Source organism: Canis aureus, chromosome 6, assembly GCF_053574225.1.
Source record: "Canis aureus isolate CA01 chromosome 6, VMU_Caureus_v.1.0, whole genome shotgun sequence".
Classification (NCBI taxonomy): domain Eukaryota; kingdom Metazoa; phylum Chordata; class Mammalia; order Carnivora; family Canidae; genus Canis; species Canis aureus.
The window spans coordinates 26639123-26661832 of record NC_135616.1 but is presented as its reverse complement, the minus strand read 5'-3'; the positions used below and the strand labels follow the sequence as shown (position 1 = coordinate 26661832).

The following is a 22710-nucleotide window of genomic DNA, read 5'->3' as shown; positions in this document are numbered from 1 at the left end:
TTATATCATTTACTTCTGACAACGGCAAATCCATGAGACTGTCGTTACACATATTTTAGATACAGAAATCCAAGGCTCATAATATAAAATGAACCATCAAAGTGACACAGCTTGCTAAGGGGTGGATCCAAGATTGAAACCCAGGTCTGCCTGACTTCAAAGCTCATCTTTTCACTCATAACAAGAAATCCTAGAAGGAGGGGCACCTGGTGGCTCAGTGTTGAGAGTCAGCCTTTGGCTCAAGGCATGATCCCAGGGTCCTGGGATTGAGTCCCCACATCAGGCTCCCCACAGGAAGTTTGCTTCTCCCTCTGCCTGTGTACCTGCCTCTCTGCGTCTCTTACGAATAAATAAACAATCTTTTAAAAATTTTTTAAAAAGAAATCCTAGAAGAAAACTAGAGAGAGAACAATTCAGAACTGTGGAATCACCTGAGCTGATACACATTTAAATTATTTTATGTTCAGAGTTTAATGGTAAGGGTGTGGGATATATTCTAGTGCTTCAGACCGCTTGAGGTGGGGTGTGTCATATGCAAGATGTCTCCCAATAAGCTTTCCCAAAAATATCAGACAGCTTAAAGTCTTCTTAAGAATCAAAGCAATCTAATTCCCAAGTCCCACGTCTCTGAAAGTTTAAAATACTCTGTCCTGTCTATAAATAAAATGAAAAATGCATGATTCTCTGGTCTGGCAGCTCAAAAAAGTTGCCATTCCACAAATTTTCTTGGCATCTTTGTTCCAGATCTTTGTGGGCTTCAAGCAAGAAGGCTAAGAAATAGGTGTCTTCCTAACAGATGATACAGAATTATGGACCCAGGGCTGTGTTAGCGATTAGGAACTACTCATTCAAGCCTGATTCTACAAAAATAAAGCCACGAGGGTTAAATGATTATGGGTGGAAGCTACTATGTCATCTAAAAATAAGGGAGAATCTTGTTTATCAGAGTATCTTTATAGCTATTAGCCTATAAATGGATCCCTAGGCATCTCTCCATCAGGGAGTATGAGGTTGCCAGAAAGTGTGCCAGAGAAAATTCACTGCTTACAGCAACATCTGAGAAATGTTAGGCAGAACTCTCAAGAGCAGCAGAATGAACAAGTAATTTAGAGTCTAATAAATCTGACTCCTAATCCGTACTAAATAAGAATCTCTGCTTCCTTTTGTGTAAAGTGAGAAAAACAACAGTCATTCAGATTAGGAACATTTTATCAGTTCTAAGTCTTAAGATAACCTTCTGAGATGACAATTACATAACTTCTGACAAGAAGTAGGGATTCATCCAGACTCTGTCTTCATTTTAGACCCTATAACAGTAAAGTTATGAGAGGTGACATATGTAGCAGTTTAGAGGTCAAGCCCTAGGTTTATGCTAAACCTCATCAGTAAAATAGGGATAATTATAGCACCTACTTCATATGTAATAAATGGAGCTACTAACAACTCAGCAGGTTAACTGTGAAATCAGGTATCCTGAGGCCATAAGCAAACCAGGCATGCCATGTGACCTAATTAGAAGTCTATACAGATAAGAAGTAAAGACAAGGATTAACTGACTGGTAGATTATTCTTTCATTCACTCATTAAATTCTGGACTGTTTATGCAATAAGTGCTGTGGGTACTGAGGAAAGAGGGGTGAGCACACAGCCCTGCTGGAATATAGTGTCTAGCATGGGAGATGGTCATTAAACAGACAGATAAATAGTTAAAACTCTGATGAGAGCCATGGAGGAGTGTAGTGTTCCAAAGGGACATGACCTGGTCTCGGGACTTCAAGGAAGGCCTCTGTAAATATATCTTGATTCTGAGTAAACATCTGAGCTGAACTGTGGAGATGGGGTGGGCAGGGAATGGTTTGGGATATGAGGAAAGATGAAGGTGGAGGCCAGGTCACACAAGCCTCGGAGAAACGGCATTAGTCAGAAGTGCCAAGATCAGAGTGACATGTTTAAAAACTCATGGTGCGTGCAGTGTGGGGAACAGATGGGAGGGGGAGGGTGTCTGCGGGAGACCAGACCAGTAGTCTGTTTCAGTAGTCCAGGTGAGAAGTGAAGGTGCCTTGTGTGTGTCTCATGAGTAAGAAAGGCAAACTTAAGGAGTTACATAAAAACAAAGCTTGCTCTGGTTCTGGGACCCAACAGTCACCATCTAAACAAGAGAGCCCAAGAAAATTACAGTGGAGAATTCTCAGTCTAGATAGAAGGACCACAGTCAAAACCACAAACCAAAACACCTAGTGGTTCCCAACTACCAGAAATGGTGAGGCACACATCTGAGGCTTTTCAGGAAGAAGAGGAAGGAGAAAAAGGCTCTCCTGACTGGACTCCCAGGCCCTGCTCAGTGACGGAGAGCCTCGGGTGGAGCTGTGAAGCAGACCTCTACCCAGGTTTCTCTTAGAGATTTACGAGGCTGGTAGAGTGATTAAGAAGGGCCCACATGAGGAAGGGCAAATATGACTGGTATATGTGACCTTGTCACTTCAGAACCGTGGGCACACATCTTTGATGAGACCACATCCTACAAAAATGTGCTATTACACACAGCCCTCCCAGGCACTCAACAAAATATTAGAGAATACAAAGGAGGAAATGGAAAAATAATTAATTTCATCTGAGGAAAAACAACTCTCATTGAGGAATACGTAATTTAGCAAATAACATATAAGTAAAACAAACACAAGTCATTTGCAGACTCAATGTTTGTATATATTACTGCTTCAATGAATTTAAGCTAATTTTCTTAAACTGGGACTAATTACCTCCTAGCAAACAATTATCCACACGAGGGTTTACACTTCTACTGTCAACAATAACTTTTTGTTTTAAGCACACTATTCTTAATCTCTAACAGCAGACTCATTTTGACAGTAATTATATCATATGTTGTACTATTATTCAGATGCTTTGTGTATTTATAAATGGTCATCTTAATCACATTAAGGAGAAAAGCTGTACGGTATACTACAGAAGGGAGGACCATACGTTATTCTTTGTATTTCTATAATTTCACACAGTGGGGAGATTTAAACTGTTATTAATGTGCAAATTACTCCCCACAATTAAGACATGAAGTGATTAACTGTGATTAAATTTACATACTTTATACAGTCATGGAAGGAGAAGATAAAATACTTAGATTAACCATCTTAGTAGATGCAGTGAGAGACTAGGTAAGAAAGTAGAAGGAGCAAAGGAACTTGAAGTGATGGTCAGGAAGTCTAAGGCTGGTCAATGAAGGAAGGTAGGAAGGATCATTTTTGGTAGTTCCTTCCAAATTTTTCTCATGGGAGCAGAGGTATATCGGGGGAACAAACAAATGACACCAATGGTCCTCAAAAGTGCTGTGAAAAAAAAGCCTGGGAAAGGCTGGTTATGTCTGAATTTAACAGGTTTCTTCTCTACAGATGGGATTTAGCAGAGCCTTTTCTATACTACCTTGTGGTGTAAAGTCTCCATGAAGGATTCAAAATAAATAATGTTAGCTCAAGGTACTTTTAATTAATGTAACTTTCCCAAAAGAGTGCTTCATCAGACGGTCTGAGAGATTCTAAGCTTGTGAAAAATTCTGAGATCCCTGGAAGAATATCTGGGCAAGTCACTGCAGAGATTTCTTATGAGATCAGAGTCTTATTATATACCACTCTCTCTTAAGTTCCTTTCTCATCCTTTTATATAACTAGCTAAAGATCACTCCTGAACCTAGGAATGGAGAAAATGGGAAAATGTAGGAAGAACCTAGAGAAGGCTCACCCAGATAAGGCTCCACTTTCCTGCCAGAGGTACTTCTCACCACACACACAACTCAATTTCTCCATCCTGGCTCTAAGAAGGATCCAGTCTCTCTCCATTAACTCAGGGCTGCAGCTTTCCCACAAGAAAATTTCTAACAATATCATGTATGTTTTTTCACTGTTCTGCATAAATGTTTATATTATATAGCATTATTTCTTTTTAAAATAAGATTAAGCTGTGACAGATTAAATGCTAATTAAGGTAATATTTTAAGTTTCACAGGGGGTAATTTTTTGCATATATGAAAGAATCCAAATGCCACAAATAGTTTTAGGATAAATTAAAAGTTTGTATAAAATTATTAGGTTAAAAATTATTATAGACGTTTCTTAACCATTAATGATAAAAGCTGTAGCGTATTATTGGCATTAAAACTTAAAATTTACCTCTTTCACTGGCATCATCTACTAGAACAATTTCTTCTAGCATGTGTCTTGGTGAGCGATTAATGACACTATGGACAGTTCGCAGAAGTGTGCTCCAAGCCTCATTGTGGAAAACAATCACCACACTTGTTGTAGGAAGATTATCTGGATACACCTTTGTTTTACACCTAGAGACAAAGCAAATGCCTTTATAAAAAGTGACTGTTAAAACAGCAGACTCAATGCATCTGGAGTAGAAGAGGTAATAGAACAATAAAGACAGTTTGCTCTAGTGGTGGGACTCTTGGTAACTGCTCATTTATTTAAGTTTTGGTTAATGTTGCATGTTTAATAAATAGTACCTATTTAAAGTTATATGTTTAGATTTACATTATCTTAAAGATATCAACTGTATTCTTAAAATTAGGCACCTCTTCCTGATCAATGTTTTCTGTTGATTCAGAAATTTAATGGACAATGTTATTAGTACGTTGTCTGTTTCAAGAATCCAACTCAACAAAAAAATCAGAACCACTGAAGTTGATGCAGTTTAATAATCTAAAAAAATATACCTTCCACAAAAGAAGAGAACTAGTATTTACTGAGTATTTTCTATTAGGCACAGAAGAGGGGTTCCTGTACGCATAATAATTCTGTGAGGTACCTGGAGCCACATTTCAGAGGAGAACTTGAGGAAAGACACAACAAGGGAGTGGAAGAGCCTAACTGAGGACTCCACGGTCCATGCTCTGCTGAACATTCGCTCGATGCTGCTTCCTCCATACCAAAAAACTGACATGCAACTTGCATAGTAAAGACTACGTCTAGAAATGCAGCCATCGAAGAGACCAAATGCACATAAAATCAATGTATTAGTTGTATGTTTCCAGCACTCTGTTAGGCAACATGGTCACTTCCTCCAGTCTTGTTAGGATGACCAAGAGCCGAGAACAGTAATGGCAATAAGCAACCAGACATTAGGGAATGCAGTTTAGAACATCAGCACTCTTAATAAATGCACATGTAACTCTTTCATAGGCATCTCCAAACTGCAACTTTGGCTCTAGTCTTCTCTTTCCACCTTTATTTCCAGCTCTCACAAGCTCCTCAAACCTTGTCGTCCCTCTAATCTCATGTGTTGTATCTGCCAGTGGGAGTGGAGACAGACAGGAAAAAAGGGGAGAGAAACAAGAAAAATACCAACGAACCCCTCTTCTGAAGCGGCCACGATGGCCTACCTGCTTAAAGTGCCACCCTAGGACTGCTAGCTGGCAGCTGGAATGAAAGGAAAATGGAAGGGGAAAGACATGACAGAGGACAGTGGCTGAAAGGAGAAACAGAAGGAGAGTTCATTGTGGGTCCATCAAACACCAGTACCCCCTCTCTCCGAGGAGGAAAGGAAAAACGAATAGCTTTCACTGTCCTTCATTATATCCCTGTTCAACCCCTACCATCCTCTTGACCATTCTCAGGCCCCTTGATGGTGTGCTGTCTTCTAGACTAGTGACCCCACTCCAAGCCACTGGCCCACAGCCTCCTTTTCCACACCACAGTCCATGCCCCTCACCCTAGGTTCACTCCAAGCCTCACTAGGAGGCCACCTATGCATAGCCTGCCGCCCTGTCTACAGCTCCTTCTCTCCAAGTCCTGGTGGCAGAGATGAGGCCCAGAAGACCAGATGCATAGGCTCTGGGAAAACTAATGTGCCCTTAGAATCCCAAATAATACTTCTGAGGACAGCTTCCCATCAAAACTCTGTTAGCTATAAATTGTGGCTAGATTACACATACATAATCAGTACTATGCTTCAGGTACACCATTGATGAGCAAGCCAAGACACTCATGATTTCATAAGAAGATGCACCCTGAATGCCTGATTCACAGACTACTGGCACAGGACTTTGAAACGGGTAATGGGGCCTGTATATGAGTAAAGGGGGTTCAGAAAGAGAATTTCTAATATTATTTAAGTGACTAAGTCACGTATGATTTCTTTTCCCAAATTAATCCTACTCATTATTGCAGGAAAACTGGGAAGCAGAACAGCCAGGGGTACTACAAAGCTACTCACCAAAACAACAAAGGAACAAAATCGAGTGAGACATAGGAGATGATTAGGCAAAATGGGCAGTGTATAAACAGTATTGTCAGCCATGTGCAGCGCTAGCAAGTGGACAGGAAGAAAAGAAAATTCTGAGGGAGCAGATTCTGCTGAAGAAAATAAGCCCTATTTATTTCTTGGAAGATATAGGAAATAATTCTGAAACTGTATGGAAAGAAAGACCGTAAAGACTATAAGACTACAAATAGAGACTAAAATGGAAATCATTCACAAGAGGACTGAACAATCACAAAGCAAAGCACATCTTAGGATCCAGACAAAAGGGCAAATAATTTCCTAAATCAAACAGTGACATTTAATCATTCAGAGAACACAGCAAATTCATAAATATTCTTTTAAAACATAGAAAATATAGAATAAATATTAAAAAGTCAACATAACTCATTTCAGGACAGGTAACCCCCTATCCCAACCTGGGAAAAACGTAAGGCGCTCAAGGAGAACCAAAGATTCTTTCAGCCTTCTTAGCTCCTCCCATGGAGGGATCACTTGTCCCCATGGAGGTGAGGAGTGGGGGATTCTTCTAATGGTGGAAGACACAGAGCTGAAGAGGAGCAGGAAGGCCACAGAGGTGTTACCAAGCAGCTTCCCCGCCCCCCGCCCCGTCCCAACGGAGTCTTTCATACTGATGAATGAAAATTAGCCAGTGTAGGGTTGTAATACTTAAAAAAAAAAAAAAAAAAGTTACATGTAAGTTCAACAGGGTAGGGTATACATTGGGGAAAGAGAGAAAAGAAGGGGTGTAACTTTTTACTGAAATTATAATATACATACCAAAAAGCAGACAGATCACAAATATGGAACTGAATGAATTTCCACCAAGTGAATGCATCACGTAGTCAGCACCCAGATGAAGAAACAGACTGCGACTGACATCCAGAGGTTTCTTTTGTGCCCCCTCCCAAAGTAACCAGTATGCTGGACATTTAGCATTATAGATGAGTTCTGCCTTTTTTTTTTAAACTTTATTTAAAAGGAGTAATACAGAGCGGTAGTTCTCAAACTTTTTGACTCCTAACTCCTTTGTGTATTTAAAAACTGATGATCCAAAGTACTTTTGTGTAGGTTATATCTTGATATTTACACTATAAACTAATATAGCAATTTATATACCTAAGAATCCACAAACACATATTATGCTATGAGAGAGGTGATCCATCACTATCACAGTGTGTGCCCATTAGGGATTTATTGCCTCTTAGCTCCAAATATACCCTCCCACTGACTGTTCTGTGATAAAACTGGCTCCTATAAGCATTTCTTCTTTGCAGCTGGCAAGAGGCATAGATAAACTTTGTACAGTGTGCACACACATGGAGGGTGTTGGGAGGCACACTGTAGGAAGTAGGAACTTCCCTTCCTAGTGCCAGCATGCTTCCATTTTTCTTCTCCTCCCTGCTTTGGTGCTGCCAGTGGAGTGTGTGGTGGGCACCCAGATGCATCATCCCCACGGAGTTTTAGTAGCATCCACCCCGCTCAGGCAGATTCTCAGTAAGTCTCCCAGGTACCTCACTCAGTAGCTGGCTTCCCAGTTTTGGCTTTCTGCACCCCAAAAGGGTGGTTCCTGTTCGCCAGTTCTGGCTCTGACTTCCTGCCCAAATACACTTCAAGTATATTTCCTGCTGATTAGGCCTGCCTACCAGCTCCCGCTCTGAAAGGTACTGTGTGCCACGTCTCCCCAGGGGTAACCAGCAAATTTCTCCACTGTCTAGTGAGCAGCAATCATATTCTCCAAAGAGGTATGAACCCCAGCATTAGGGAGCAGGCTCCCTCTCAATGTTTTTCATTCCTTGGTACTCTCAACCCTAAGATATACTTTATGACGGTCTTTATCTCCTTACAGTCACCCCATCATAGTTAATAATTATATTAAACTTTTTCTGTTCAAATTATTGGAGGATTTCATTTTCCCTGCTAGATCCTGATCCATAAAGCTTCTCAAACTCCACTGTGGACTAGCTTATGAATCAGAGCAAAAAGGCCAAATAGCTGTCTTGGTATTATTATGAAAACTTTTTGACCTCGCAGGCTCCCTGAAAAGATCTGAAGGACTTCCAAATTCCCAGGGCTACACTTTAAGAACAACTGATTCAGAGCATATTCTTTTGTGTCTCAATTATTTCCTTCAACATTGTGTATCATCCATGTTTTTATGGGCAAGTTTATTTTTACTGCTGCATAGTATTCCTTTAAAGGAGTATCTGTGTACACATACACAATTCCATTTCTATTCTAATATTAATAAACATTAGGATACATTCCAGTCTGGGCTACTATAAACAGTGCTGTGAAAATCACTCAAATACATGTTTTTTGCTGATTACTAATGTATGCATTTTTCTATTACTGGGCAATAAGAAATATAGAGGCTCAGCTTTAGCAGATACCAAGAAATGGTTTTCCAAAGAGCATGTAGTAATTTCCACTCTCACCAGCAGTGTGTCATAGTTTTAGCTGTTCCATACCTACCAACAGTATCATTTTTTGAAGGGGGTAATAAGTTGTCTGAGTTTTAACAAATGCACAGATTCATAAAATTATCTCCACTTTCAGGAAACAGAACATTTCCACCTCCAAAGAACCCCCTTTGTTATCCTTTTATAATCTCACCTCCCCTACATGTAATGCCTAGCAACTCGTATGTTTTCCATTACAAAAGTTTTGTCTTTTCACAAATATCCTATAAATGGAATTATACAGTGTGTAATCTTGGAGGATTGTTTTCTTTCACTCAGCATGTCTTTGAGACTCATCTAAATTATATGTATCTAAAATTTGTTATTTTTTACTGAAGAGTAAACCAGAAGTCAGTTCTGATCTATCAATGTTTTCATTCACCAGTTGTTTCTAGTTTCTAGTTTTTGTCTATTATGAAGTGAGTTGCTATAAAAATTCAGGTACTGTCTTTTATGTAAACATGTTTTCATTTCTTTATAGTAAATATCCAGGGATAGGACTGCTGGGTTACATGGTAAGTATAACTTTGTAAGTGTTAATTTTTAAACTGCCAAATTGTTTTCCAGAGAGACTGTATCATTTTGCATTCCCACCTAAAATGTATAGGAGTTCCAAATGCCCTCTTTGTCAGCACTTGATACTATAATTATTTTTGTAGCCATTTGAAGACACATAGAGTGGTAACTCATTATGATTTTAATTGGCATTTCTCTAATGGTTAATGTCTGTTCATGTGCTTATTTGCAATCCATATAGTATCTTGGGTGTCAGGTCTTTTGACAACATTTCATTGCATTCATTTTTCTTAATTGGGTTATGTTTGAGAGTTCTTCATATTTCTGATACAAGTCCTTTGATGGAGGTATAGTTTGCAAATATTTTCTCCCAGCCGGTAGCTCATTTCATTCTCTTAACAGTGTTTCTATCAGAGTGAAAGTTTTAAAATTTGTTGTTCAACTTACCAGTTGTTTATTTTACGAAATTATGCTCTTGGTGTCATGTCTCAATACTCTCTGCCTAATGCCAGATCTTGAATATTTTCCCTAAAATTATAAACTTTTAGACTTTAGCTTTAGATTTATGATCCAATTTGAGTTAATGCTCATAAAACACCCAAGATTCATGTTTTTGCATATGGATGTCTAATTGTCCCAACATCATTTGTCGAAAAGATGATTTTTCCCCTACTGAATGGCTTTTACACCTTTGTCAAAAATCAAATAGCCATATCCATGTGGGTCTACTTCTGAATTCTCTTTTGTTTCACTAATCTCTGTGTCTGTCTCTTTGCCAACAGCACACCATCTTGATTACTGTAGCTTTTAGTACGTCTTTAAATTGGGCACTGTATTTCCTCCAATTTTATTCTTTTAAAAATTATTCTTGCTATTTCCTTTCCCTTTCCAAATATATTTTTAAATCTCTTGATGGAATTTTGAATGGGGAGAATGGACCTTTTTTATGTTGACGTTCCAACATAGCTAGAAAACTTAGTCTTCTCAGTCTGCTGTGCACTGCTTGCGCCCAAGTCTGTGCTCTAGGCCAAGTAGCAGGAGACAGGAAAAGAGAAGCATGGGAGAGTCTACCCATGCTCTGGGGACCAAAGATTCTCTGGTCAAAGAGATTCCCCTCCCTCAGAGTTTTAGCTGTTTGCCTGGCACTGCTCCCATGGCTGTGCTATCCTGGCATACTATCTAGGGATTGGGATAGCAGAGAAGAGGAAAAAAAGAAGAGGCAAGAATAGGAGGTTTTCTCCACAAACCCTTAAGAGATCCCTTTTCTCATTCCTCAGAACAGAAAGAGTGGGTTGGGTTTCTCTTGGGAGCTCTCCTCCTATACCCAGTATATACTCCTAAGTTCTGAACTGTTTTCAAGTACAATGTTGAACAGAAGTGGAGAACAGACATCCTTCCCTTGCTTCTGACCTTTGGGGAAAGCTTTTAGCATGCTATGATACTAAAAGCATGATATAGACTAGTACTAAAAGCATGATATAGACTAATACATTTGACTTCATCAAAATTAAAAATTTTTGTGCTTCTAAGGTATCACTAAGGAAAAGACAAGCCACAAACTGGCAGAAAATATTTAGAAATTATAGCTCTGGTAAAGGATTTGGATCTAGAATAAATAGCTCTTATAATTCTGCGAACTTCAAGAAGACAATCTGATAAAACATGGGCAAAAAAAAATCCAGACAAATTTCATTAAAGATACAAGAATGGCCAATAAGTACATGAAAATATCCCTAATATCATTAGTCACAGGTAATGCAAATTAAAATCACAATGAGATACTGGTTCACCTGCAGTAGAACGGCTATACGAATAAAGATAGGCAAAAATAAGTGTTGATGAGGTTGTAGAGAAACTAGAAACCATGTACATTTTGCTGGTGGAAATGTTTGTGGCCACTTTGGCAAAAAGTTTGGCAATTTTTTAGTTAAAAACAAACTTACCACAGGACCTAGCAATTAGGAATCTACAAGAAAAATAAAAACATTAAAGAATAAACAAATGTGCAAAGCTTGTTTTAAAAAGCCAATCGCTCCCCTTCCATACTCTCCCTTTCCATAAAGGAAACAACATGCAATTCTTTGACCTCTTTCTCTTGGTATTTACCTCCAGAATTCTAAATACCGTATCTGAATTTTCATTTTTTTTCAAGTTCTAGATATTACATATTAACTTAGTGGAGAATATAATGATTTATTTCCCTCCTATCCCCATCCTAATACATTCACTTGCTACTCCCTTCAGCCTCCCAAAGTAGTTATATTGGAAATTCAGTTCATTGTTAAAGTTTATATAAGGACTATGTAAAATGCTATCTATAGCTGACTCATATATTGTGAATATAACACTTTTTCCTTTTCTGCACAACATTGCCCTCTACTTTAGCCGAGGTTATTTTTCCCCCTTTTCTTAGTTTTCTGTGTATTTGTCACTAATTCAAACCCAGACTCTACAAATTTAGTCTCTTAAGATGTTCAGAAGCACCAGCTATAATATGACTGAAATCTTCCTAAAGCAATCCCTCCTGAAGTTTTCTGGGCAGGCTGCCTCTGTGCCTGCACCACTGTGGTCCACGGCTTTCTCTCTCTCATCCCACGGGGATTCTTTTTTTTTCCCCCCAAAGATTTTATTTATTCATTCATTCATTCATTCATTCATTCATTCATTCATGAGAGAGAGAGAGAGAAGCAGAGACATAGGCAGAGGGAGAAGCAGGCTCCATGCAGGGAGCCCGATGTGGGACCTGATCCCAGGTCTTCAGGATCACACCCTGGGCCAAAGGCGGCGCCAAACCGCTGAGCCATCCAGGCTGCCCTCTGACGGGGATTCTATTAGCTGTCCTGCACATTGAATCTCCTGTCTTTCATATCCCATGCCTTTCTCTTCCCTGGTTTACTCCTTTGTTTGGCAGAGAGCACAGGCTAAGAAAGGACGAGGGGAGATGGACAGGTTTTTGAAAATATACCATCACTACCACAATGGATTGATGCTTTTAATGGGAGTGAGTTATATACTGGAGTGGAGCCGAAGTTTATTGAAAAATCCCTGGTTTTTACACAATGAGTGAAAACACAAGTGGTTTCATCTCAGTCTCCTTGTATAACAGTAATTAAAAGATGGCCTACACAACAAGCACTCTTGTCCTAAGTGAGTGAAAGGATTACTGAATAAACTCTAATGCATGAAATTCACTATGTGGTCTGAATTAGTTTGGGTGCCTGCCTGAGTGCCTCAGCAGTGTTTTGGGAAATAGGGAGATTATTAAATTTGCTTAGGATAGTGATCATCTCAGTAAGACTAGGCTTACCAAAGAATCAATCCACACAAACACCTAACAATTCAGGAATGTAGAACTGAAGTCCTATGATTATTACTATTTATATTATTTTTCAACTGCTAAAGTCTCATTATACTTATTTTAGCCCTCTTAGGGCCTGAAATGGCATTAAGAGTTTTTATACGGGGCGCCTGGGTGGCTCAGCAGTTGAGCGGCTGCCTTCGCCTCAGGGCATGATCCCAGAATCCTATGGAGTCCCTCATCTGGCTCCCTGCAGGGAGCCTGTTTCTCCCTCTGCCTGTGTCTATGCCTCTCCCTCTTTGTATCTCTCATGAATAAATAAATAAATCTTAAAAAAAAAAAGTTTTTTATGATTACCTCACTTTATCCTCTCAACAACCGTAAGACAGAGGCATTGTTCTCCCAGTTTTACAGATAAGTAAACTGCAGCCTAGGGAAAGGAAGCAGCTTTACTCCAAGTCAAGGTGAGTATGCATGTATAATCCAATTCTGTTCTCTAGGTCCCTTTCAGCTATGATTTTTTTTTTTAAGTACTCGATATCCACTAAAGTTAGCCCGTCACTACCATTTACCCATGACAAATCAGTATTTCTTAAGATGGCTGGCTACCTGTCTGGCAGTGTTTGGCAATGTTATATGATTTCTCTTCTGTGTACTCACATTCAGACAAGATCAATGAAGATCCACCATAAAAGGGATGGCAGAGCACAGTGTTTAAGATTACATGCTTTGTCAATGACAGATTTCACTTGGATCACTTTTTTTTTTTTAAGATTATTTATTTACTCATAGAGATGCAGAGAGAGAGAGAGAGAGAGAGAGAGAGAGAGAGAGAGAGGCAGAGACACAGGCAGAGGGAGAAGCAGGCTCCATGCAGAGAGCCTGACTGTGGGACTCGATCCAGGATCTCCAGGATCACGCCCTGGGCTGCAGGCGGCACTAAACAGCTGCACCACCGGGGCTGCCCCCTGGATCACTTTTTAACCATACTTTGCACTAATCATTTAATCTCCCCACATCTGAGTTTCCCCATCTGTCATCTGGGCATACTACTTTTTTATGCAACTGCTTCACTATGATAATGTATGTAGTGCCTGGTACAAACTAAGCACTCACTGAATGGTATTATTACTTTTTAAACACCTGAGACTAACTATACAGGATGAAACTGCCACCTTAGGTGACTTGGAATTTGCCTCAAAGTTCCTTCCTTAGGATCACACCTTACACATTATTCTTTGATTGTTTTTAACTCTTCTTGACATTTGAACAATATCATTCTTTCCTCAAGTTTCCCTGCAGGAAATGTGTCCTTGGAGATTCTACAAGACAGTAAAGGTTCCTGGCAGGTACAGGATAATCTGGATACTGCCAGCTATACTACCAGTTAAGCCCATGACTTAGAACAAGTAGAGCTCTTCTGGATTCAGAAAAGGGAGTGAAAGAGCTGCACTCTAGGGGCTGTCCACACTATTTACTCTTTCACCTCTGTGAATTAGTCTGAAAAGTAACTGCTGGCCAGCTTTATTCATCTGTGTGCAGAAATCATTAAATATTAAATCTGATGTTTCTTATTTAACATTTCATTATATTCTCTGGAAGCCAGACAATGTTTAGTAAAAAAAAAAAAAAAAAAAAAAAGAGTGGGGATGGAAAAGCATGCTTGTAATTGGCTTTTCATCAGACTCGTACTGGGACCTAGAGCTTACTCCCTAAACAGAGGCCTTTTCTGTATCCTAGGTGCCATGAAGTATCTCAAGCACTATAAATCCTCACAACAATCCTTGTTATTTTTCTTACTGTACAGATAAGGATCCTGTAGTACAGAAAGGTAATTACCTCTTCCAAAGTCACAAAGCCAGTAAATGGCAAGTGAGACCTGGACTTTGCCACTATCGAGATTAGTGAGAAATTCACTGAGATATAATTCAAAGAGGGACAAAGGAGAGAAAAAAATAAAAGTACAGATTGAGAAGCTCTAGTCTATGCATATGAGTAATTCCAGAATGGGTTGAAGGAATGGTACCACAGCAATATTTGAGATTACAGCCAGCCATGTCCTGAATTGAAGAATTTGAATACTCAGATCAAAATACACTATGTGCACTGAGCATGTAGATGAAGATAAATCCATATGTTGACAATTACAATATACTCAGGTCTTACACTAAAGGAAGAAAAAATGTGCAGCTTCTAAACCAAGAGACAGGAAAACATAAGTACTAAAATTTTTATCAGATGAAACTGTATCAAGTAGTGAAGGGAAAGGAGGAAAAAATGAAAAGAACAGTAAACAAAACAAGGTTAGGTTGAGCTTTATGAAACTCATTTTCATAAGTCAAAAATGGTCGAATATCAATTTCACTATGTTGTTCAATCTAAAGTAAGTCCAAATTTAACAACAGTCACAATAAATGTAGATGTATCAAACTCACCTACTAAAAAATGATTAGAGTGAATTGAAAATATAAATCCAGCCATTTAGTAAAGATACATCTAAAATAAAATCTTACAGATGGCTGAAAGAAATAAAAAAACAGACACATCAGGAAAATGTTAGACTAAAAGCAGTACAGCAATGTCAAAATCAGGGTAAAAAAATTAATACACATACAGTAAACAACAGGTTTAAAAACAATATACTATCAATTACTATAAATGTATCCAATGATGCAGCCTTGAAAAATAAAAGAATGAACTGAGAAATTGTCAAGCACATAATCATAGTGGGAGGTTTTTTAAAAATACAAATTAGGGACGCCTGGGTGGCTCAGTGGTTTGGTGCATGCCTTTGGTCCAGGGCATGATCCTGGTAGACCCGGGATTGAGTCCAAAGTCAGGCTCCCTGCAGGGAGCCTGCTTCTCCCTCTGCCTGTGTCTCTCTCTCTCTGTGTCTCTCATGAATAAATAAAATCTTTAAAAAATAAAAATAAAAATAAATACAAATTAAAAAAATACAAATTAATCGGAATCTAATACAGCATGCACCATGAAACAGAAAAAATCCAGAAGTAAAAGGCAACGAAACAACCAGTTATTTTCAACTGCAGAGGAATTGTTTTTTAAAAACTCAACACCTAAAAAAAAAAAAAAAAAAAAAAAAAAACTCAACACCTTTTAGGTCACGAAGGAGGTTTCAATATATTTGAAATAGATCATGTTCATATATAGGTCATGTTTTCTGAACATGATGAATGAATCTAGAAATCATTAATAAAAAATCAAAAAAATCAAAAGGCAAAGAGAAATATACCTAGAAATATTAAATGTATTTCTAGGTCATCCTGAGTTAAGTGGAAATCAAATGGAAATTACCAACTACGTAGGAAGAAATAAGGATGGGGCACCTGGGCGGCTCAGTATGTCAAGCTTCTGCCTTCAGCTCAGGTCATGATCCCAGAATCCTAGGATGGAGCCCCATGTCAGCCTCTCTGCTCAGTGGGGGGGTCTACTCCTCCCACTCCCTCTGCCCCTCCCTGTTCTGCTCTGGTTCTCTGCACGAGTGCTAATAAGTAAATAAAATCTTTTTTAAAAAAAAAAGGAATAAATAAGGATGAAATACTATATGTAAAACAAGCTGCACTGAAGTGATTCACAGATATAGTTTTTAATGATTACTAGAAAACAAAAATATTTTTATTTTTATTTTTTTATTTTTTATTTTTTTAAATTTTTATTTATTTATGATAGTCACGCAGAAAGAGAGAGAGGCAGAGACACAGGCAGAGGGAGAAGCAGGCTCCATGTACCGGGAGCCCGACATGGGATTCGATCCCGGGTCTCCAGGATCGTGCCCTGGGCCAAAGGCAGGCGCCACCCAGGGATCCCCAAAAATATTTTTAAATAATAGGTTAAGCACTTAAGAAAGGACAGATTAAACACAAAAGAGATAATTACACAGAAAACAAATAAAAAAAAAAAAACAAGTAGATAAAACAAAGGAAAAGTTACTTCTTTTTTGAAAATCAAAAATTGCAACTCATTAGCAAGATTATTTAAAGAAGGGGTGCCTGGGTGGCTCAGACAGCTAAGCATCTGCTTTCAGCTCAGGTCATTATCTCAGGGTTCTGAGATCAAGCCCAGCATCAGGATCCCTGCTCAGCAGGGAATCTGCTTCTTCCTCTCCCTCTGCCTACCATTCCCCCTGCTTGTGCTCAGTCTGTCAAATAAAGAAAGAAATCCTTTTTTAAAAAAATTAATGAAAAAGGGGGAAAGGGAGACACCTGGGTAGCTCAGTGGTTAAGCGTCTGTCTTCGGCTCAGGGCATGATCCTGGGGTCCTGGGATCAAGTCCTGCATCGGGCTCCCTGCAGGGAGCCTGCTTCTCCCTCTGCCTGTGTCTCTGCCTCTGTCTTTCTGTGTCTCTCATGAATAAATAAAGTCTTTTTTTAAAAGGGAGGGGGAATAAAGGGGGGGGAGTCACAAAAAATATTAGAAATAAGAATACATAATTATATACCTAGTGAAAATGTACTAAAAACTGTAAGATAATGATATGAACAAATAACAAAAAACCCAGGCCTTCTAGTTATCGTACATTACCCAAATCCTAATTGCTATTGGGCTAACTAAAGTTCCTGACCTGTGTGGAAATTAATGAAGAGAAACCTCACGAAAACAGAGTCAGGAGGCTAGGAGGGGAAGTGAGGAAGGGGGAGCCATACCACCCAACTTCAATTACAAAAAGAATGTCAATTACAGACCCCAACAGAAGAAGGGTCAACAACAGGAAAGAATTACCAGCTACAGGTCCCAACAGGAAAAGATGTACCCTGCATCTTCTACAAGAAATCAACTACCTTCCTGCACCCCAGCAAATGAGAAACCATCATCATCCTGAACTCTTTTCTCTAATGAGCTTTCATTCAAAACAGCTTCTCCCGGGGTGCCTGGATGGCGGCTCAGTCTCTCTGCAGGGAGTCTGCTTAAGATTCTCTCCCGGGCAGCCTGGGTGGCTCAGCGGCAGCCCAGGTGGCTCAGCGGTTTGGCGCCTGCCTTCTGCCCAGGGCCTGATCCTGGAGACCCAGGATCGAGTCCCACATCTGGCTCCCTGCATGGAGCCTGCTTCTCCCTCTGCCTATGTCTCTGCCTCTCTCTCTCTCCTGTGTTTCTCAAGAAAATAAAATCTTAAAAAAAAAAAAAAAAAAAAAAAGATGCTCTCTCCCTCTCTGCTTCTCCACGCGCACACTCTCTCAAACAAAAAAGACCCTCTTCCCAATTTCCTCCTCCATAGAAGAAGTCTCCCCTTTTATCACTGGATTTGCCTATGGTTTTGTGTAGTTTGTCCTGAAGTGCAATTCTCTGCTATTCCCAAATAAACCCATTTTGCAGGCAGAATAACTGGCTGCTTTATTTTTTTAGATTAACACCTGCAAATCTTTCCACTATGCTCCCGGGAATTCATGGTTCTGTCACCAATAAAATCAGCTATATTCATAATCCCTTTTCTGAATATTCATGTTCTAGCATTAATTAAAAAGTCACCAAGAAGACCACTTCCTGAATAATTTTTTTTAAAGATTATTTTATATTTGAGAGAGCAAGTGAGGGGGAGGGGCAGAGGGACAGGGAAAGAATTTCAAGCAGACTCCTCACTGAGTGGGGAGCCCCACTCGAGGCTCAATCTTACAAGCTATGAGGTCACAAGGTTATAATCAAAATCAAGAGTCAGACACTTAATCGACTGAGCCAGCCAGGCACCTCCTGAGTAGTCTTTCAAGAGGCTTTCCTTCCCTACCACATGTACCACGGAGTCTGGAGATGAGGGGTAGATACTTTCCTTTTTCCTTACTGCTGATTCAAGATTGTTGCTTTTCCCTCTTCCCTAAGAAGCCTCATGTCCCTTAAAGAAGGTGCCACTCCATCTCTGTCACTGTCGTCCATCACTTCCCTTAGTTCCAACGCTAGTCTTGTCATCACATTCTCAGTCATTTTAGCATCAATGTGGTCCATTTTTCAATACCCTGGCTTCTCAGATCTTTGCTCTGCTCTTCTCCAGTGAAACTGTCCTTCACCACAACTCACACACTTTCATGCTATACCCTCTAGACCATCCCATTACAGACCACCTCCATTCTAAGCATCACAATCTCTGGTCACCACTACCCCCACCCCAAATCCTTGTTCTTCCAACTCAATGACTCCAATAATCCCAGATCTTTAGCTTCCTTCACTGGCGTCTCCACTGCAGACCCTCCCTCTTCTAGCTTTCTGTTGCCTTCTTCATGTTTTACAGGTCCTATACTCTGCTTAGATCCATAGCTCTTTATTACTATCACCATGCTTTAGCTCCCTATCATTTGCTGGAATATCCCAATCCTGGCTAAATCCAATTTTTTGCTGATTTTGCATCTCACTTGAACTGCTGAATATGGCTAAAGAAAATAAACGAGCATGCTAAATGGCCTCATTTTCAATTTATAACCACAAACCTCAAGCAAGCTCTCAGCGCAGTGCAGCATTCTACTTGCATTTCCTACTCACCTCCTTCAATATGCTTGTTTCACATGTCCACAGACTTCCAATACCTTTCCCACCCTCCTCACTCACAGGTGGCAATTTCACCGAAAACACAGAAGCTGTCAGAGAATTTCCATACTCCCATGAACACATTTACCATCCTGTAGGCATGTGTGGTCGTGAACATTGTGCTTTTTTCCCACTACACAAGGCCTGAATTATCCCTATTCCTGTTTAAAGGCAACTGCATTCCTTCTCAACTGACTTAATAAATGCTCTTGCTGTAATACTCATCCCTCTCAAATTTACCCCCAGTGGGATCATTCCCATCAACACACAAACATACTGCATTATAGATCACCTTTGAAAAAAAAGAGACAATGTCCCCCTAATTGCACTATCTCCCCAGCTAACACCTCTACTTCTCTCCTTTCTCCAACACCTCAAAAGCACTGCTACACCTGCTGCCTCCACCACTTACCCTCCCACATTGTTTCCCCCACTTTTCCGTCAAGTTGATTTTACCTATAGTATAGCAGATTGCACAAAACATAAATTTAGGGCTGAATGAGTTATCACAAAGCAAATGCCCTTGTAACCATGACTCGGGAAAAAAAGAGAACATTAAAAAAAAAAAAAGAGGGAGAGAACATAGCCAGTACCTCGCAAGTCCCCGTTGCTCCCATTACCTTTTCCTTCCTCCCCAAAGGTGATGAATTACTGTCCTCTAACACTGAACTTGTTTTGCGTTGCTTGCTTTTGAGGTTCCTAGAGACAGCATAATTTCATATATATTCCTGTGAGACACTACCTTGGTATAATGGTGAGATTCACATCGTGCCCTTTGTTCATTTCCAACTGCTGTAAAGTATTCCATTGTATGGGTCTGCCATATGCCACTGCTGATACACACTTCGACTATTTTCAGTTTTGGAGCCAATACTATTAACAATTTTGTCCTTGTCTCCTGATGCATATGTGCATGCATCTGTTAGATATATTTAGGTATGGATCTGCTGGGTCACGAAGCATGTTAATGTTAATTTTACTAGATACTGACATGTTTTTCAATGTGGCTGTAAGAATTTACACTGCCACCAACACTCTAGGAGTATGAAGTGGTATTTCATTAGTTTTGTGATTTTCGATTATTAATGAAGTTGATCATCTTCATAGGTTTATTGGTCATATGAACGATTTCTTCAAGTCTCTTCCACTTTTTCTTTTTGATGTAGAAGTTATTTATATATTCCAGATCTGAGCATTCTGCTGGTCATAAGTATCATAAATTTCTTCTGTGACTTGCCTTTTTTTTTTTTTTAAGGTTTTATTTATTTATGAGACACAGAGAGAGAGAGAGACAGAGAGGCAGAGACAGGCGAAGGGAGAAGCAGGCTCCATGTAGGGAGCCCAATGTGGGACTCAATCCCGGGTCTCCAGGATCAGGCCCTGGGCTGAAGGCGACGCTAAACCACTGAGACACCCAGGCTGCCCATGACTTGCCATTTCCATGTATTTTTTCCATTTTTAAAAAAATGAATAGGAAGGATTTAATACAGTCCCAATAATCAAATTGTTCCCTGCCCTGTTTAAGAAATCCTCCTCTCGGAGATCCCTGGGTGGCTCAGTGGTTTAGCACCTGCCTTTGGCCCAGGGCACGATCCTAGAGTCCTAGGGTAGAGTCCCGCGTCGGGCTCCCGGCATGAAGCCTGCTTCTTCCCTCTGTGTCTCTGCCTCTCTCTCTCTCTCTCTCATAAATAAATAAATAAATCTTTAAAAAAAAAAAATCCTCCCCTCTCTCAAGATCATAATAAATTCTATGTGATATGCTAGGAACTTTATTGCTTTGCCTTCATATTAGTATCTGTAATACACACAAAAATTATGCAATTATTTGCAACATCAATTGCAAATATTAAATTTTAATTCTTCCTTCCCAGCACATATAACTATTATTTCTCTTGCTTGCCCTTCTTACTCTGACTAAAACCAACAGCACCACAGTGAATAGAAGTGATAATGGGCATCTGTGTCATGTTCCAGATCTCAAAGGAACATTTTCAAAATAACTATTAAACCTGAGAGGCTTTGTTTCATTTTGGTTTTGGCAGATAAATTTTATCAGATTAAGGAGGTTCCCTTTCATTCCCAGTTCCCTAGAATTTTTGTCCTAACCAAAGACAAATTTTTATCAAATCCTTTTTCTATATCGACTGAAATAACAGAGCTTATCTCCTTTACTCCTGTTAATGTGGAGACTTTAAATGATTTTAAAATATTAAATCAACCTAGTGTGCTGACATAAATCAATTTGGTTTTTTATATGTTATTAACATTACATATTGCTGGATTCAGCTGACATTTTATTTAGAATTCTAGATCTATGCTTATCAATGAGATTGGTCTGTAATATTCCTTTCTTGTCCTTGTCAGATTTTCATTTCAAGATCATGCTGATCTTATGAAACAATGAATCTATAGATCAATTTGGAGAAACCCAAAATATTATAATACTGAGTTGTCCATCCATAAAGATGGGCATTCTTGATTATTTAGATCTTTAATTTCTCTCAGTAACATTCCAGAATTTTCTCTGAAGAGAATTTCTGGTACTTGATATTTTGATTACATTTTAAGTGGTATTTTAAAAAAAAATTACTGTCCACCTTTTGTTAGAAAACTGATATAAAAATACAATTAATTTTCACTACATCAATCTACTGCCAAACCTGTCAGGTCTTTATTTTTTATTATTTTACTTTTCCAGTTCCAGAATTTTCACTTGGTTATTTTATAATGGTTTCTTGTTCTCATGCTGCAATTCCCAATTCTGTTTTTAAATCTCCTTGAACATATGAATATTATGTACAATCATTTTAAAGTTTGTGTCTGATAAGTCCATTACCTGGAGTCCTTCTGGGTTTATTTCCATTGTCTATTGTTTTGTTTTCTTTCATGTTGCCTTGTTTCCTCAGGTGTCATAAGCCAGACATTGTTTATGAAATATCATCTAAAAATTTACTGGCCTGATAGCTTTCTTCAGAGAGGATTTACATTTGAATGTATGGGGATCCAGTGGCACCAGTTAATTCAATTTTCTGGGTTAAGATGGTTTAAACTTGGGCTTCAGTCACCACCAGGGCTAATCTACTTCAATTTCATCTTATGTCTAGGAACCTAAAACTAAAGCATGCAGAAAGGGCTATCTCACTCTCCCCCACCACATACACATACACATTTGAGAGGCTCTGGACTCCAAGTTTCATGCCCCAGCACCAAAAGGCTGTATCAAAAGTACTATTTAGGCACACACCTTCTGGATTCAGCAGAAGCATCAAGGTAAAAGTTCCAGGCTAATTTCTCTGAGTTTTCATCTTCTCCCATATTTAGGCTTCATAATTCTTCATATTTAGGTTTCATAATTCTTCACTGCCTTCTACCCTCTGGATGTTTTCAAGCAAACTAGATAGATAGATAGATAGATAGATAGATAGATAGATAGATAGATAATCTTTCTAATTGTCCTCAACTGAAGAGCTGACCTAAATCACTGAGGCCACCATTACTGAAACTAGAAGACTTCCTCAATCTTTTAAATCAGGATTTATTCCTATCACTCCACAGAAACAATTTTATGTAAGTTCCAACAGCCTGTATACATCGAAACCCACTGGTCAATTTACAGACTTCGTTTTTTGTCTCA

The 22710-nt window shown here is 39.2% G+C and overlaps 1 protein-coding gene and 1 long non-coding RNA gene across 3 annotated transcripts in view; one reads left to right on the top strand and one right to left on the bottom strand.

Moving 5' to 3' along the window:
- The window catches only part of LOC144315639 (uncharacterized), a 76876-nt gene extending 65682 nt beyond the window's left edge, over positions 1 to 11194 (top strand). The window contains exon 3 of the long non-coding RNA XR_013381370.1: positions 4777 to 11194. This is a non-coding gene — a long non-coding RNA (uncharacterized LOC144315639). The remainder of the gene's footprint in view (positions 1 to 4776) is intronic.
- The window catches only part of GALNT1 (polypeptide N-acetylgalactosaminyltransferase 1), a 78031-nt gene that overhangs the window by 27536 nt on the left and 27785 nt on the right, over positions 1 to 22710 (bottom strand). Inside the window, exons 1-2 of one of the 2 annotated variants that reach the window (XM_077900491.1) lie at positions 22321 to 22444; positions 4179 to 4345 (exon numbers count right to left, since the gene is read on the bottom strand). In XM_077900491.1, the coding sequence (XP_077756617.1) occupies positions 4179 to 4345; positions 22321 to 22391 (238 nt within the window). In that variant the 5' untranslated portion in view covers positions 22392 to 22444. Of the gene's footprint in view, positions 1 to 4178; positions 4346 to 22320; positions 22445 to 22710 lie in introns of those variants that run through there. The other variant, XM_077900490.1, reaches the window with a different exon arrangement.